Below are 15492 nucleotides of genomic sequence, written 5' to 3' on the forward strand. Positions count from 1 at the left end.
TTTTCACTTGTTTAGCCATTGTGTTATTTTGGAATATGGAGTATTTTTGGTCATATCTTGCTCATAGGTAGAGTACCAGAATAAGGAGAAGGGGGTGCTATGGGACTTACTCAGTTTGCTTTAAATAAAAAATAATTCAAACAATACAAGAGCAGTGAAAAGCAAATGTAAGCTACATTTTGGTGTCAGGGAATAGTAAAGATTTTTTTTGCTGTCCAAGATGTGTGATTTTTGTTTTCTTGATCACTGGGATTTGGGGTCTGCTAAGTGTCTTTGACTACAGGCCAGACATGGAAATAATTGAAAAACAATCTCTTTCAACTGTATATTGCTACATCCCAACTGCTATGATGAAATGGAGCTGTGTCTGAATTCTCTGTTACTCTGCGTTTTGAGGCAGTATGCTTATGGGATTTATATATACTTTGGAGCATCCTTCAGCTAGTACTAAATGCTCTCGAGACGTGAGTTATGAATTCAGACAATTTTTTGTATTTAAAGGCATTGCATCCAGAAGGTGGTTAGGAACTTGATACTTGGACCTCAGCTTTTGTTTGCCACAAGGGCTTGGGCTTTAATTTCAATTAATGCAATCCTACAGCTAAAGAGGGAACCTTTTCTTTCTGTTGATGTTAGGTATCAGTGATGGAAGAGGAGGTAAGTTTCTGGTGTAGCTGGAAAGAATGAGAAGTCCATTGAGTGGGAAGTGGTAAATCTTCAGGAGGAAAAATTAGGTTCATAGGCTCTTCAGTGTTTCTTGTGAAGTTAATACGAAGTGGTGGCCTGTGAACATCAGGTGGCCCATAGCTGTCAGGAAGCCTACTGTCTATGATGCAGTTCAACCCCTGCTCCCCAATCACACACTCATTCAAAAATGTGCAAGCAAGGAGGACAATAAAAATTAATAATAACTAAGTATTCATATTTAGTCTGATTTGCGTGACTATATTCGCTGATTGGACTTGGAGTGGGATTGTCTGCTGAGAAATAGTCGTAGAAGAGTATTCTTTAGTAATGCACTTCTGCCGCAGCAAATTTGGTCATCCGTGAGATTCAAAGCAGTTAATTACAATATTTACAGTAAATGGAAAATGTGTGCTATTAAGTTTAGGTATTTATTCTCCTCTCTTTGAACTGCTTGCAAGACTTCATCGTTTTCAGATGTTTTGAATGTCATAGTTTTCATAGAGTTTACAAGTGGAGAAAATAGGAGTGGCCTTCCCGAATTCCTGGTCAAGTGTTACAACAAACTGAAAGAGTTCATGTTGGAAAGGCTGTGTTTATCAAAGTTTTGGATTTGCAAAGGCTGAATTTTGTTTCTGTATTTCAGAGAGCAAAAAATAACAAAAGTACCCTAAAGCCCAGTCAGACAAAAAAGCCCCAAGAAACCAAACAAACCCCCCAATAAAGAAGGAATAGATTTTTAAGTCTGCATAGTCCATTGGCATTTTGAAGCTTACTTGCTTAAAATTAGAAGACATAATTTAATAGCTAAACAGGAAGCATTTTTAAATAATGCATTTTTATGTTTAAAGAACTCTTTCAAAAACTAATTAGCACTCAACTCATTGAAAGAGAATTTACTTATTGAAATAAGAAATATCTTACTGCAAGTACTGATCAGTCATTTTTGTACTATTTTCTGTGCCACCAGCACTAAACAACGTTTGACACTATTGATTTGTAAAACCAGTCTGATGTGAACAGTATGTGACAGAAGTTGTTTGTTATTAAGAGATAGAATCCTGTCTCAGAAAGGCTTGTCATCCTGGTGAGACAAAATCGCACAAAGTAATTTTACTTGTATCATAGTTTTTTCAGTGTTGACTCTGTTGCTGACAGCTGGCTTCATGTTAAATGTGAACAAAGCTCTGTTTATGCATGCATGTCTTCAATGGGTTATGGACCCAAAGTTCATTCTCTTGAAAGCAAAGTAGTTTTCTTTGGTAGCACTGTTTTTATCTAATTAAGAAGCAGTGCAATAATTCTAATGCAAAACATTCAGAAGAAATGTCTTGGTATGTGAGATAGTTTATTAACCATAAATGTGAGGAATTGCTGTGGTTTAGCAAGTTCAAAGCAAAATGTCAATTGTATTATGTATATTTATGAAAACAGAAATGTTGGGCTTGCTCTACTGCTTGGCTATAACAGTGATGAATACTATATAGATAGATCAAGGAACCTTTACTTTTTGAATTTGTGACAAATGACTGCATATCAGGCTATTAAAACCGTTAGGTAGAGGTTTTTTAAGAAACAAGAGCAACCAGAGGTTACATGGTGCCTCAGGCTATCGCTTCTCAACTTTTCTGGTTTCCACAAGGTACCTATTAAAGAACCATATTTTATACAACTCGATTCTCAAATAAGACCCAACAAGGTGGGCTTTAAAGGCCGAATTAATCACTCTGTTACTGTGGATACAAATTCCTTATTTGAATTTTTCAGCCTTTAGAAACACATCAGTGTAAATCCTTCTGTATATGTCTTTTCCTCTCAGTGTACTTTTTATCAGCTACTCAGTTTCCTACCCACTGTCATCAAAAATGGAGAAATTAGCCAAGCAAAACACCTGGCTTCATGAATTTTGCTGGCCGTATGCATGTGTACCTGATTTGCTTGCGTGTTAGTGTACTGTGTTTGCGATTGATGTTATGTTTAGATTACACACATACAAGGAAGGCAACACAGGAGAAGATGCCTCTTTCCTTGTCTTTACTGCTGCTCCCTGGACTGGCTTAGGGGTCTTTGAAAGAAGCAGGTTATTTGCTTCTAAGAAAAGAAAACGGTCAGCAGGGTACAGCTCCCGGACCCCACAGTGGACCAGGCAGGGAGGGCAAGATGCAGCAGTCTGCTGTGCCCTAGAGCAGAGAGAGGGATGCTCCAGGGAACTGCAGGGTGCACGTACACAGCTCAGCTTCAGCAGTGAACGGAGGAGCGTTTTCTTAAGAAGCCAGAAGAGACCGAGCAAACTGTTGTGTTGTGTTTTGTTTTGGCAAGCCAGTGAGACATGGATTAGACAGCAAGGTGGGAGGAAAATTTTCTCATCCAGATAGGGGATGGTTGGCGCAAGAGCTGTTTAGTTTCAGTAATTTTTTTGAAGTCTACTTTTTCCTAGCAGATCTTGATTTTTCTCTACCTAAAAACTCTTGAGTTTGTGTTCTAATGGAAAATAGCTTAAGATCTTGGGAACGTTCAATATCCTTAAGGAAGAGGTTCCAGTACTTCCATCTTTGGTTTGTGGAAGGGTTTTGTTTTAGCAGGCTGTAACAATTATTCTGTCCTTGGATCTTGAAGACAACTGCGAGTAAAACTGGGAATTAAAGGAAGGAATTGCATTTTCATAACAAAGCACTGTCTACAGGAAAACCCGTGGATCCTAGCATGAGGGTCATCCTTCCATTGTTCCAAAAGAAATTAACTGAAGTTATACTTGCCTCCATGCCCGTTTCAAATTTATTTCCTTAAGAAGTAAGGCATCTCCATTACTAAATGTTGAACAGTGGTTTCAGATAATTCAGTAAACAAAAGTTCAAGATGGGTATGATTTTGTCATAATCTCCATATGGGTCATAAGACCCAATTGCTGGTTAAAGCGCCTAGCTCAGGCCTCCAAATGGTGGCCCTTACAGCCTAACTGGGACTGTGTTGTGTCTCTGGCCTGAGAGCTGGGTAATCCAAAGTATCAGCTGTGAGAGAATTCAAGTAATCTGGGACTCTGGGGCCCCTGGGTTTTTCTGGGATCCAGCTGCATGCCAATCCCACAGTAACATGGTGAGCTGCCTGGGGTGCAGTTGTCATCTCCTGCTTATGAACTACTTCCAGATCCCTGCTGCCCTACCTCGTCTGCCTGGGGTGCATCGTGGTACGTGGCATGTAGGGCTAGTAAGGTCTGACATCCAGAGCTGCTGGTCCCATTCTGGACCTAATAAGGTATGAGAATGGGGGAATGGGGCAGCGTTTGTAGAAATCAATGTGGGAACATTACCCAAAATGTGGTACGTGGAAAGAGTTTGTATTGGAGCTATAATTTTCTGCTTATTTCTGATTTAACATGATTTTTGTTTACTAGTGAATTGTTACAAGAATATTTTTACAATTTATTTCACCCTTTAAGCTGGAGAAAAGATTGCGCATAGTTGACATAATTCGATTTGATGCATGGGCCATAAACAGTGAAAAGAGGCAGTGGGGTGGGTATGTTACTTTTCATGAAAATACCCAAAGGGTGAAAACTGCTGAATTTTTTTTTGTCAATGTGCAGTTAATGATCAACGCAGAGAATGCAAAAATGTCTTGGTAGAACATTTGTAAAGGAGTTAAGAGAAGCATCTGGGAGCCAGACTTTTCTTGTGGAAACATGCCAACGACTGTATTGTGTTTCCTTTTACTGAAGTGAGCTATGCTGAAATGCCTTGTCTTCTGTCCCTTTTTTGAGTAAGTTAATTTCTAGAATCAGACTATAAATTTGAATACTTTAGCCCTGCGGATTATTAAAGGATATTATGTGGTTTAAATAAGATGCTTTCTTTATGAATTCTATTTATGTAAATATTATGTCAAGTCACATTTGTCACAATTAGGGATATGTAGTTTTCAGAAATGGCTTTTAAATTTAAATCTTGCTGCTGATCAACGAGTATGAGAAACTTTACTTGACACTTTTTCTAGCTATCATATAAATTTAAGCTTGAGAAATATAACCCCTGTACATAGTTGTCAAATAACACTGTAGTACAGAGTTATACAGTGTAGATCAGTTAATTGAATATTTGATTGCTAGATGTATGTACATAGAGAACTATTTATATTTTCTGTGTAGATTTTAATAGCCACCACATTTATTAAAATGTTTTGCTAAAATAATAAGGTTTATAAAATGTCATGTTGAACACTTAAACTATTTACATAACTAAGAGCTGTTACGGGTTGAGAGAACAAACAAATTTATTTTAGTTACAGTGAGTTCACATAAATCTTTATTATGTTTATATATAAAGAATGCACTTCTGTGCATGCCACACGTATTTAGGCAAGCAGTCTGTAGCACAAATTCCTGTGAACCTACAATAAAACCATGGAATCAGCTTTAAAATTGTTTGGTTTGTCTGTTAGAACTACTAATTTGCATTCTGTCCACAAATTGCAACTACTTTTTTGGGAGGGTGAGGGGAGACAGAGGAGGGAGCATTTTTCATTAAGCAGCTAAATAATTAGATGAGCATGTAGAAACATTAAACCCCAGAAGCTTTCCTTTACATTGTTGAGGCCTGTTAAGAGGAATATTTAAAAATATTTTATTCTTTCTTTAAGTGTTTGAATATGGTTGTAGGTAAGATGCCTGTTGCCTCCATTTTGTATGCCAAATTTGAAGATTTAGGAACATTTTTAGAAGTGGAGCCAAAATTATGCTTTTGTTGGAAGCTAACGTGAAACTTTACCTTCAGAGATGCTTCTGTTCAGGTGTGGAAGTTGTTATCTAATCTCTTGATCAAAAAGTATAGGTAACATTTAAATAAGTGCCAATCAAACTTAAGGAATTTGTAAAGAGCTGGATTCTGAAGTCACTTACAAGATTTTCACCTTGTTTGATGGCTCATCAAAGAATTTTTTGTTTTCTGAGTTTAATATATTCTGACTCGTTTATTTAGCATATAGGATTAGACAATTCTGAGAGACCTGATTTCTGAAAACAAATCTCTGAAACAGTGATATTAATTGTAAATACAAAATGTCTGTGAATATAAATATGGGAAAAGAATGAATGAGTTTCTGGAAGTGAATCTCCCTGTGATTTCTTTTAATTCTTCATTATAATTATTGTGTGCATATCCATGATTGAACTTGTTTGTGATGACCTTTATCTTTTCTCTTGAGAAGAATTACTATTACCACGTCTGTCTTCATGAGAAAATAAAAAGGTCAGTGCAAACCTCATCTCTTATTTCTATGCAGTGCATATTGCACTTGGGCATATTTGTATTGAATTTTATTAATAATACTTAGATCCAAAGCATTATTTCCAAATAAATTTTAGTATTCCAAAATAAAAATTCTAAATGGTCTTTCCCAGTATGTACTTACGCTTTTCCTGCCTTTTTTTACCTCCTCTCCTCCCAGGCTTGCTATTGGTGTGACCAAGATTTTACATACTTCTATTTTTTCTAATCCTGTCAGACTAGCTAATTGTTTTCCTCCTTTAATGTTAAATTGATAACCTGTTAATTCTTTTGCATCTGTGTTTGTCTAAGAAGAAAAAGAGAATGTAGAGAATGTAAAGTTGTTGCTTTTTTTTTAATTGGAGGTTTTAAATTATTTGTCGTTTGGAAGACTAGTGCTAGGAACTGCACAACTACGTTGATGCAGCTGTCACTCAGAACATGACTGAGGATTGCTTCTTTGCAAGGAGAGCTTCTTAGCAAGGAGTGCTCTAAATCTGAATATATTCATAACTAAAACCAGGAATTGCCTTGTACCCCCGTGGATTGTTCAGTTGTCCTAATGAAAATGTTCTGTTCTGTCATTCAGGTGACTGAGCATGGTTTTCCTCCCATTGTGATACTTTGCTCTTAAAGCCAGAAGGGCCTTGTGAAGGCCTGGAAGCAGCACCTTTGACACTAGCAACGTCTGTGTTTGGTAAATGAACAAAATTAATCTTTGTATGAGTTGGCTGTGACTACAGAATGGAGCAAGGGCAGGAAAGCAAGATTACTGGGACACTTGGTTCTGGGGAAAGGAAAGAAAAAGAGGAAAGGTGCTAACAGATATTTGGGTCTTAAGAAGTAGGAAAGGCAAATATGAAAAGCATGCTCCTACATTTCCTGAAAACTTGGTGAAATTATGCCCGGTAGAGTGAGAAGATCCACTTTGGGAAAACTGTGGACAACCTTGCCAGCAATGCTCGATTCTCTGTCTTGTGTGAGGGTAACTGTTTTTCCTCCAAGGACAGAGCTGTGTTCTTTGATCACTTAGTCTTCATACTTCCTGCCCTAAAACATTATAAAAAATACTTTCTGCTAGAAAAATATTTTAGTGCTTGTTTTTTCCAGTAAACTTGTGAGAAGTCACATAGTATCTTCCTGCTTTTAAAAACAGGGATTTTTCATCCATTGCCCAGGTATGGTTCATGTGGATGCACAATAATATAGGAGAAATGCAGTGTCTTCTTCACAGATGTATTTAGAAAGAAATTTTTTTCTCAAACAGTTCTCCAGACTTGCTCATTTCTCTCTGCTACTTCACTTGGTTATTACTCTTCATAGCAATAGTTATACGATCCAAACAACATTCTTCTGCACAAGACTAGAAAATTGCAGCCTTGAAGTGTGTTTTGTATTTGTTCCTAGTGAGACTGGGATGTTTTTGGTTTACTTTACTCTTTAGTTTAGCAAATGCTGTAACTCCAAAATAGGAAGGGAATGTTATATCTGGTTTTTGGTTTTGATTAAGCCAAACCATAACATATGCTTAGATTCACTGGGTGGTGTCACAGGAAGGTTGCTTTAAGAGAGAATTTTTATTCTGCAGAAAACAGCTAAGTGACTTTCCAGGACTCCAATATCACTTCCTCTCCTTCTCACCTCCTTTTCCTACAGCATTGATCCTGAGTTAATTTATGACAATATCTTCTAATCTCTTCTGTGAGGATGAGGTGGTAACTTTTACAAGGTCTTCTCAATAGGAGACAGTGCTTCACTTTTAGCTGAGATGGCTGGTTTGATTATTCAGATTGTGTACACAATTGGGAGTATCGGTGGTGCACAGTAGCGCCTTTTCAAGATACAAGGAGTGCGACTGAGGAAAAAAAAAAGTGCAGGATTTCTCAAGGAATCCAGGAAACCTCACATCTGGAGACCTGGCAATATGTGGACAAAACTGAGTCATTTGAGCTAATCCTGTTCTGTAAAGTCATTAGCTTCAGCTGTCTCATACGTGAACTGTTAAAATGCACAGACCCTTATAAACTGCTGCTGAATAGCTTAGCATGGAGTACCAAAAGAAGCCAAATGCTGTTTCCTAGAAACTTGATCTAACTTTCAGAGTTAGAGCAGGGTGCTGGACTAAGCAATTTCCACTGGTCCCTTCTATCTTAAAGTATTTCATGATTCTAGCTTTTCCACTTTCTACAGCCAGTCCTATTTATCTGAGGCCATTGGGAGGTCAGTACAGTCAGAGTGGTGCGTATACTCAACTTCATTTACGCTAGAATTTAAATAATGTTTGTTTTCAAAAGCTCCTTAGAACTTGTGCAAAAAGTGTTAGTTGAAGGTCCCATCCAGTTTAGCTGGTAGTATATTTGAATGAAACCTTTTACCTCTGTCTTGGAATCAGACTTGGATCATGTGTGTTGAAAGGAGTTGGGGCTAGGAGTTGACATGGGCTGTTCTCAACTGAAATTAAAGTGTTAATATTGTTCATTAAAATGTATCTTTATACATTCATAGCCTGCATATCTCTTTCTGTGTTCTGTTGGAATACAATTCTGTATTACTTGTTTCCCATCGTATTTCTGAGGACAGTGGTGACTGTTTATTCAGATGCAGCTGCTGCTTCTGCTCATATTTTGATGTCATCTCATCTGTAATACCAGGTTTAGCTTGTCTGGATGACATGTTTCTGTCTCTGTCTCTTCTGCTTGTTGTGGAAATTGTTTTTTTCACTCAAGCTTGTCATGCAGGAATAAGACTTTTCTGTTTGAGATGTTGGGTGGGAGCTAGCTTGACCCGTGGAAGCAGGAATGAAATAAGAATTGTCATATGCCTATGTGGGATTAGGTCAATTCATAAAATTATAAATCTGGGAGAGAAAAGGTCTTGACTCTTTCCACAGCAAGCATTTATTCACACTTAAAAGTTCTTGTTTACATTTGAACAGAGTCATTCTTTGGTAGCAAAAAAAACCAGTGTGGAGGAGTGAAGCTTTTGTATCTTTTACTTTTTCTTGCGCAAAACAGTATAGACCCATGATGTTAAGTGTCAGTAGAGGAGTTCTTGTACACACCTTTTTGTCTGCATGCGTCTGTCATCTCTGCTGAGTACAAAGTAAAGATGCTGTGATATATTTTTAAATTGACTGTTTAATAATACAAGTATTTTTGTGGGGGTCTGTCTTACAAGACTTGTTTGTATGCTTATAACCTTCTGACACCACAGTGAAATTTCAAATGAAAATATATTGATGTGCATTACAAGCGTGTGATTGCTTGTATCATTATGCACTGCAGTATTTTTTATCTAAACTGATCAAAACATCTTCCAATGATTTTTCTAACAATATGTGATTGGAATAACAACTTCACATGTTGTAGAGTTCCATGCTGCAGCCGAAAGGCATATAAATACAAGCTGCTTATTTGCAAGAAGCTTCCAGATTTGCAATATGATTGCTATGGAAACCACACAATGAAAACCTTATAACCATCTGTGTTGTTTGGTAGATTTTGCTGCATAGCTGAGCTGTTTTTGTTTACTGTTATTCAAGTGTTGAATAGAATATGTTAACCCACAACCTGGGATTATCTAAGAATAAACTAGTATTGTGCAGTGACACTGTGTCAGAGACTAGAAGACAGTAGAATATCAATTAATATTGGCATTAAGTTAGAGTCTAATGTAAAAAGATGGTTAAATAGTGTATTAGTAGAGGAAACTGCTAAGTTTATTCATATTTATCATGGAGATGCTACATTCCATTGAAGGAATGCACTGTTCAAGCCAAAGGCTTATCTGTTTTATACTCAAGTAGTCTGATTCCCCAACCCCTCCTCCCCACCTCCCTTTAAGAAAAAGAAATTGAAAGGAAAAAAAAAATCAATGAATTAACGTAAAAAAACTCAGCTAGTGCAGAATTCATTGTTCGCTTCTTATACTGTATGGATGGTAGAATCATGTATGATGAGGTGATTTTTTTGTTGTTTTTTCTTCAGACTGCAAATTAAATAAATTATTTTCAACAGCTTTCATGAACTAACTGAAAAAACCCGTAACAAATATAGCTAGTTCCTCGGTGCATTGTCACCACAAGAATTCTGTAAGGTTGGGTTTTTTTGCCATTAGAGTCTCTGAGTACCAGCAGAGTATGGAACATAACCTGTATCTCAAGGGTTCTTTGGATTTACAGCTCTAGAAGTGTTCACTGGTTTGATTAGTGATGATTAGTCTCATTTTGACAGTGAGAAGGTGGAAAAGAGTATTTTCTCGCTGCAGTAGTAGTGATGGTGTGAAGAAGAGATAGAGACGAAACATTGTACTAGATTATTTAGAAGGTCCGTGTGATTCCTCTTACACATTGTCTTAATAATATGGAAGGACTTCTGTATTTTTTTAATCTTAATTTTTCATCTTTTGACTGTATTCCATGTTGCAAGACAAATTTTAGTATGTTGCATCTGACTACGGCCATAATTCCTGGGGTAACTGAGGTTGCTGTGTTTAAAGAACATCTCCTGCACATAGTTGTTGCTTCATGACATAATACCAGAAAACACTGGTAAGAATCATAGGTTCTTTTTTACCACCCTAAGCCAAGCCTGTTACATCTGCTCCACTGTGAGCATGATTGCATTAGCAAGTACATCTGCTCCACTGTGAGCATGATTGCATTAGCAAATAGTGTGGACCATTTAGAACAGATTCATAAGGCACAAGTTTGTGCCGAGGACCTGATGTTCGTGCTGTGCATGTTTCAGAAGAGGTTTCCTATGGAGTCACTTTAGTCTGGTTCCACGGACTGAATCCCCGTTAGCAGCTGGACCGTGTTCAGTGTGCTTTGGGAGTGAGTATTCCAGTCTAATTGCACCTGAAAGTTTGTCCTCTCTGTGACAACTCTGTAGTATAAAGCAAAATGGGGTAAGTGGGGATGGTTGGGATCCAAACCAGTATGCTAATATGGGCAGCCTTTGTTCGAATCTGGGACCTTTTCAGTATTCAAGGAGCCTTGGTTCAGTCATCTTCTCATCATCAGGTATGGATCTGGTGAACTCTTGTTTCTAGGAAGTAAGTTTTTCAGGAAAGGCAATGCAGATGTCTAAATTTTTCCATGAAACCACAATACAATCTACATGTATTCAACTGTACCTTATGAAAAAAATCTCTTCAGTCCTCCTCTGCTGTTTTACTTCAGTTGAAATCTCCTCTACTCAAGTCATTCCTCAGTTTAAGCTATTTTGATGACCATGATAGTTGATACAGTTAAAATCCACCGTACATTTCACACACCAACTGATGTAAGTCCAAACATTCAGTAATGTGAAATATCAACATTTAATATATATATAAATTTTATTTCATATATATAAAATGTTATTTTATATAATAAACATGTAAATAAATAATAATATATCATGCTATGTGTGTTGGATGAAACTGGGTTGTTCTGTGAAAAAAGGACAATTCTAGAAAATGTGACTGTGAGTGGTCTCATAGTGGTAGGGAAGCCACAGAATGACAGTGCCTCCTAGTGCTCCTCACGGCACATGGGGACAATATTTTTGCCATTTATGCTCCAGTTGTGAGTGCTCAAAATAAACAAATGAGTGTACTTGGAAACACGCGACGAGAGTTATGCCAAGTGGGGGAAAACACATAACTGCATCTGAATGCAGTAAATAGTGTTTTGTGTTGTATTGCAGCTTCAGATTTTCCCTGTTCTATTGTTTTGGGGTTTTTTTCCCTCTCTGTCCCCCCCCGCCCCATCCCCCCCCAGGCTTAAATAATAGTTTACATTCACCTCGACCGCATTTTTAGCTAGTCAAGAGTCAGAGAGCAAAAACTCCTGCTGGCTTAGTAGGGCAGCATTTCAAAGCTCTTTGTAAAGTGAATCTCATGATATAATGGTAATATTTGTAGGACTGCGTATATAGGTTAGCAGCACTTATACATACTCATTTCAACAGGTCTACTCTTGTGCTTTAAACATCTGCTTTAATGTTTGCAGGAACAGTCTTGTGGATACATTAAATTTTTACAAGGCTAAAAAACCTTTGAACTGTTGATATAAAATTCATTCTTTGACAAAGTAGATAGGCAATTACATATAAGTTGTACAATAAGGAACATTTTAAAAGCTGTGAGTTCTGTATCTGTTGTCTGTCATTAATAAAATATCAAAATTAATTGCTGAAATGTGTGCCTTAAAAATAAGCATGAATGTCTGGATATGTGATGAGTAGCAAAGCCAAATAATTTATATGTATTGAAAGTCCAGTTGTTGTTTAAGAAGTGAGTTTATCGATGTACTGTTTCCTCCTTCAGTACAGCAGCTTTGTCAGTTTTCATATACTATAAAGACCAAGATAAATCCGTTTCTACTTCCTTATGAACCTAAAGAAAGAACAGAGCTAAAAAACCTCAGAGTTTGTTCCCTTTTTTTGCCTCATCAACCGAATTGTTGACTGAGGTGTGAGGAGCAGATCCTATGTCCCTGTACTGAGTGGAGTGTGGATTTACTTCAGTGAGGGTGGGGCGAGAGGGGGTCCCCTGTCTGTGCTGGACAAGGACTATGGAGCACATCTTTCAAAACTGCCTGTGGGGATTTTGGAGTGTTCCAAGCCTGCTAGCCAGAAAACATGCAGCAGAGCTGATCGCTGCCAGGTTTTTTTCTTTTCTTGTCTCCTAAACTTGCACTAAGTTATTTGATAGAGTCTGGCTTGTTTAAAACCGTGGCTAGGAGCACTGACCGCATGGCAGCTGTAGTGGCCGTGTTCCCATCGTGCAGGTGTCCAGTTAGGGTCTCTGTATAACAGTGCTGACGGTAAGATGTCCTCTGCCTTCTCTGCATACCTCTCTTAAGAACGTCAGAATTCTAGCATGGGCTGGGGGTACTTTTTCAATCCTCAGTTTCCTTTATCCTGGCAAGAAATGTATGGAGCAGAATAGGACCCAGCAGAACTGCAGCTCTGTGTTACCGCATTCAGAGCAGATTGAAAAGGGAAACAGATGTTCACAATTGAGATTTTGAAAGAAAGCTCTTGGAGCATTTGGATGGGTGGGGGAAACAGCAGAAATAACAATGTTCCAACTTCTGTACAAATGCAAAATAGTAAACAGGGCATACAATTCTGGAAATGTAGAGCGTGGCTTTCAGACTAATGTGGGCTGTAATTCCTGTCAGCTGAGGTGTCCCTTCAGAGTTTCATTTGCAGTTATGTGTTTTGCAGAAGAACGTGTTCCCTCAAAGGCTGAAGTGCCAAGAAGACTGAGCCAGGAGAAAGTTACCACTGTTTCAGGTAATTAAAATCTTTCCTTTTTATTTTCTGTATGCGCTATTTTTACCTTTATTTTCTTGTCTCTTCCCTTTGCTGTTTTAAAATAATGTTTTTATAGCTCGGCAAAGCTGTCTTTTTCACCTGGGTATTTGATGGCAGCAGAACTGCTTAGCGCCACTTAGGATGCATGAAAACCACTTGAGAAGGATTTATAAAGTAAGCCAATTTATACAAGGTATTCCTTCCTGAATTACTTTGTAATGACTCAATTAGCTTTCATTTCTGCACAAAGGAGATTTAGTTGCATAAATTAGCTTATCATCATTGAGGAAGTGTCACTGCTAAAGGACAGTTTATAGATACAACATGCAGTTGCTGTCAAACCTATAAGAATGTAATATAGACATCTGTGTATACTTTGTGCTTGAGCAGAACAGACTTCTGCCATTCAGAGACTAACAGGGGACAACAAGTTGCCCAAGGGACCGACAATGTAGACGTCTCTGAAAAGGTCAACTTGACACAGGCTCTGACAATCGACCCAAAGCTCTGTCTTCTTTGATAAAAATCAGATAAACTTAAGACCACTAATTGATCTGCAGCCTGTTTAAATGTTGGCCATGCATATCTTCATTGCATATGATTACCACAGAAAGCAAATGAATTGGGTAAGAAATGCCAGAGTCCGGTGACAGCAGCATAAAAATTGGAAAAGGACACAAATACCCAGAAAGGCAGTGAAGGATATTCTCTCAGCTTTAGCTTGGCAAACTGCCCTCGTGCTAATTATTTCTGGGACTGGAAATATAACTGCATATACCATGTAAAGTCACATGGCCAGACAACTTTTCTTGACAGAAGGGTATTTCCAGTTATGGTTAAAAACAAGATATATTTGTGCTTCAAGGGCACAGACCTTTAGATAAACTATGGGTGATTTGACACGGCAAGCAGAGAAGACTTGCTTCTTATCAGACCTTACACCTTTCTGAGATCTGCTGCATTGTAACTGTGACCTGCACTGACATGCAATCTGCCTCTCCTTCCACCACCGTACGTAATACACATAATTCTTTCAGAGCTGTCAAGGAAAGGGTGGGCAAGAAGAGTTCCTTTAGGAAGTAGCTCTGCAGTGCTCTTCCTGTTGCAACATGTGGGGAGGAAACAGAGGCCTGATTTCCTGACCCATACAGGAAAGCAGGAACAGGTTGCTGTGAGGAGTTTTGGGTTGCTTTTCTTGGAAAGGAAACAAGAGCCAAGTCATTCAACGCTGTTAATATTGTGCTCTGCTAAAAACATGTGTAAAACAACATGACTCATTACAGCCTTAATATTTAGTACTCATTTAGACATTACTGTAATTATGAGTGTGTTGTCGTAATGGAGCGTGGGGTCAATCCAATTATAAAGTTGCCAACAGCTTATTTTTTTTTCAGTAATGTATCTTCTTGAAGATCTAAATAGTCATACTTTTGAAAACTCAAAGCCTTAGCACCTTCATTTCTGAAAAGTTTTGACTGCTATGAGAGCAGCCTTATCAGTCTTACTAGTATTTGTGTAATGTCCTTGAAAGTACCATAACAGTTCTCCCCAGATATCAGATTAATTTCAAGCAATAATTTTCTGATCTGATCTTATTGTGTTAACTCTTCAACACTGAATTAACGCTCTTTGACTTTTGGGGCTGAATTGACATGGGTATTTGTAATAATTGCATCATAAATACCTAACCTGACTCAAGAATATTTTGTGATTTTCCACACGAACAGTGCATACATTCTTAAATTTAATATATTGCCTAGCTTTACTAAACCTGAATTTCACAGAAAGTATTCTGGAAGTTGTCTGTAAGCTCAGCCTGATAAGTGCAAAAAACCTTTCTTTTTTCCTACTCTTTTCTTGCCTTAACTTAGCTCTACTCCAGTTAATGTGCAGACTTGAGTTCTTTTTATTCCTTCAGTCTTGATGCTGACTGTAGCTGCTGGATAGCTTTAGATTATATGTTAGTGACCTAACTATTTAAAAACACCAAAACATTGAAGAGTTTCATTTATATAATATAACTTGCTGGGTCTTTTTTGCTACCACTATCTGCCTATTATCATTTCCACAATCATTGTTTCAGCAAGTGTCATGTTCTGTGCTGTCTCAGTGTAAATTCCTTGATTTTAGAATAAGTAAGGAACAGCAGGAGAAGACAAGTGAGAAAGATTATACTGGACAGATTGGGCTAGATTAGATGTTGAGTCCAAATAAATACACTGCAGTTATTTTGCCCTTATTTC

The 15492-nt window shown here is 37.8% G+C and overlaps 1 protein-coding gene across 1 annotated transcript in view; it reads left to right on the forward strand.

Annotated features, from left to right (window-relative positions):
- SKAP2 (src kinase associated phosphoprotein 2) overlaps positions 1–15492 on the forward strand; it is a 116712-nt gene that overhangs the window by 86795 nt on the left and 14425 nt on the right. Inside the window, exon 10 of the mRNA XM_055707412.1 lies at positions 13160–13228. Coding sequence (XP_055563387.1) covers positions 13160–13228 — 69 coding nt within the window. The remainder of the gene's footprint in view (positions 1–13159; positions 13229–15492) is intronic.

This window comes from Falco cherrug, chromosome 4 (assembly GCF_023634085.1).
Source record: "Falco cherrug isolate bFalChe1 chromosome 4, bFalChe1.pri, whole genome shotgun sequence".
NCBI lineage: Eukaryota > Metazoa > Chordata > Aves > Falconiformes > Falconidae > Falco > Falco cherrug.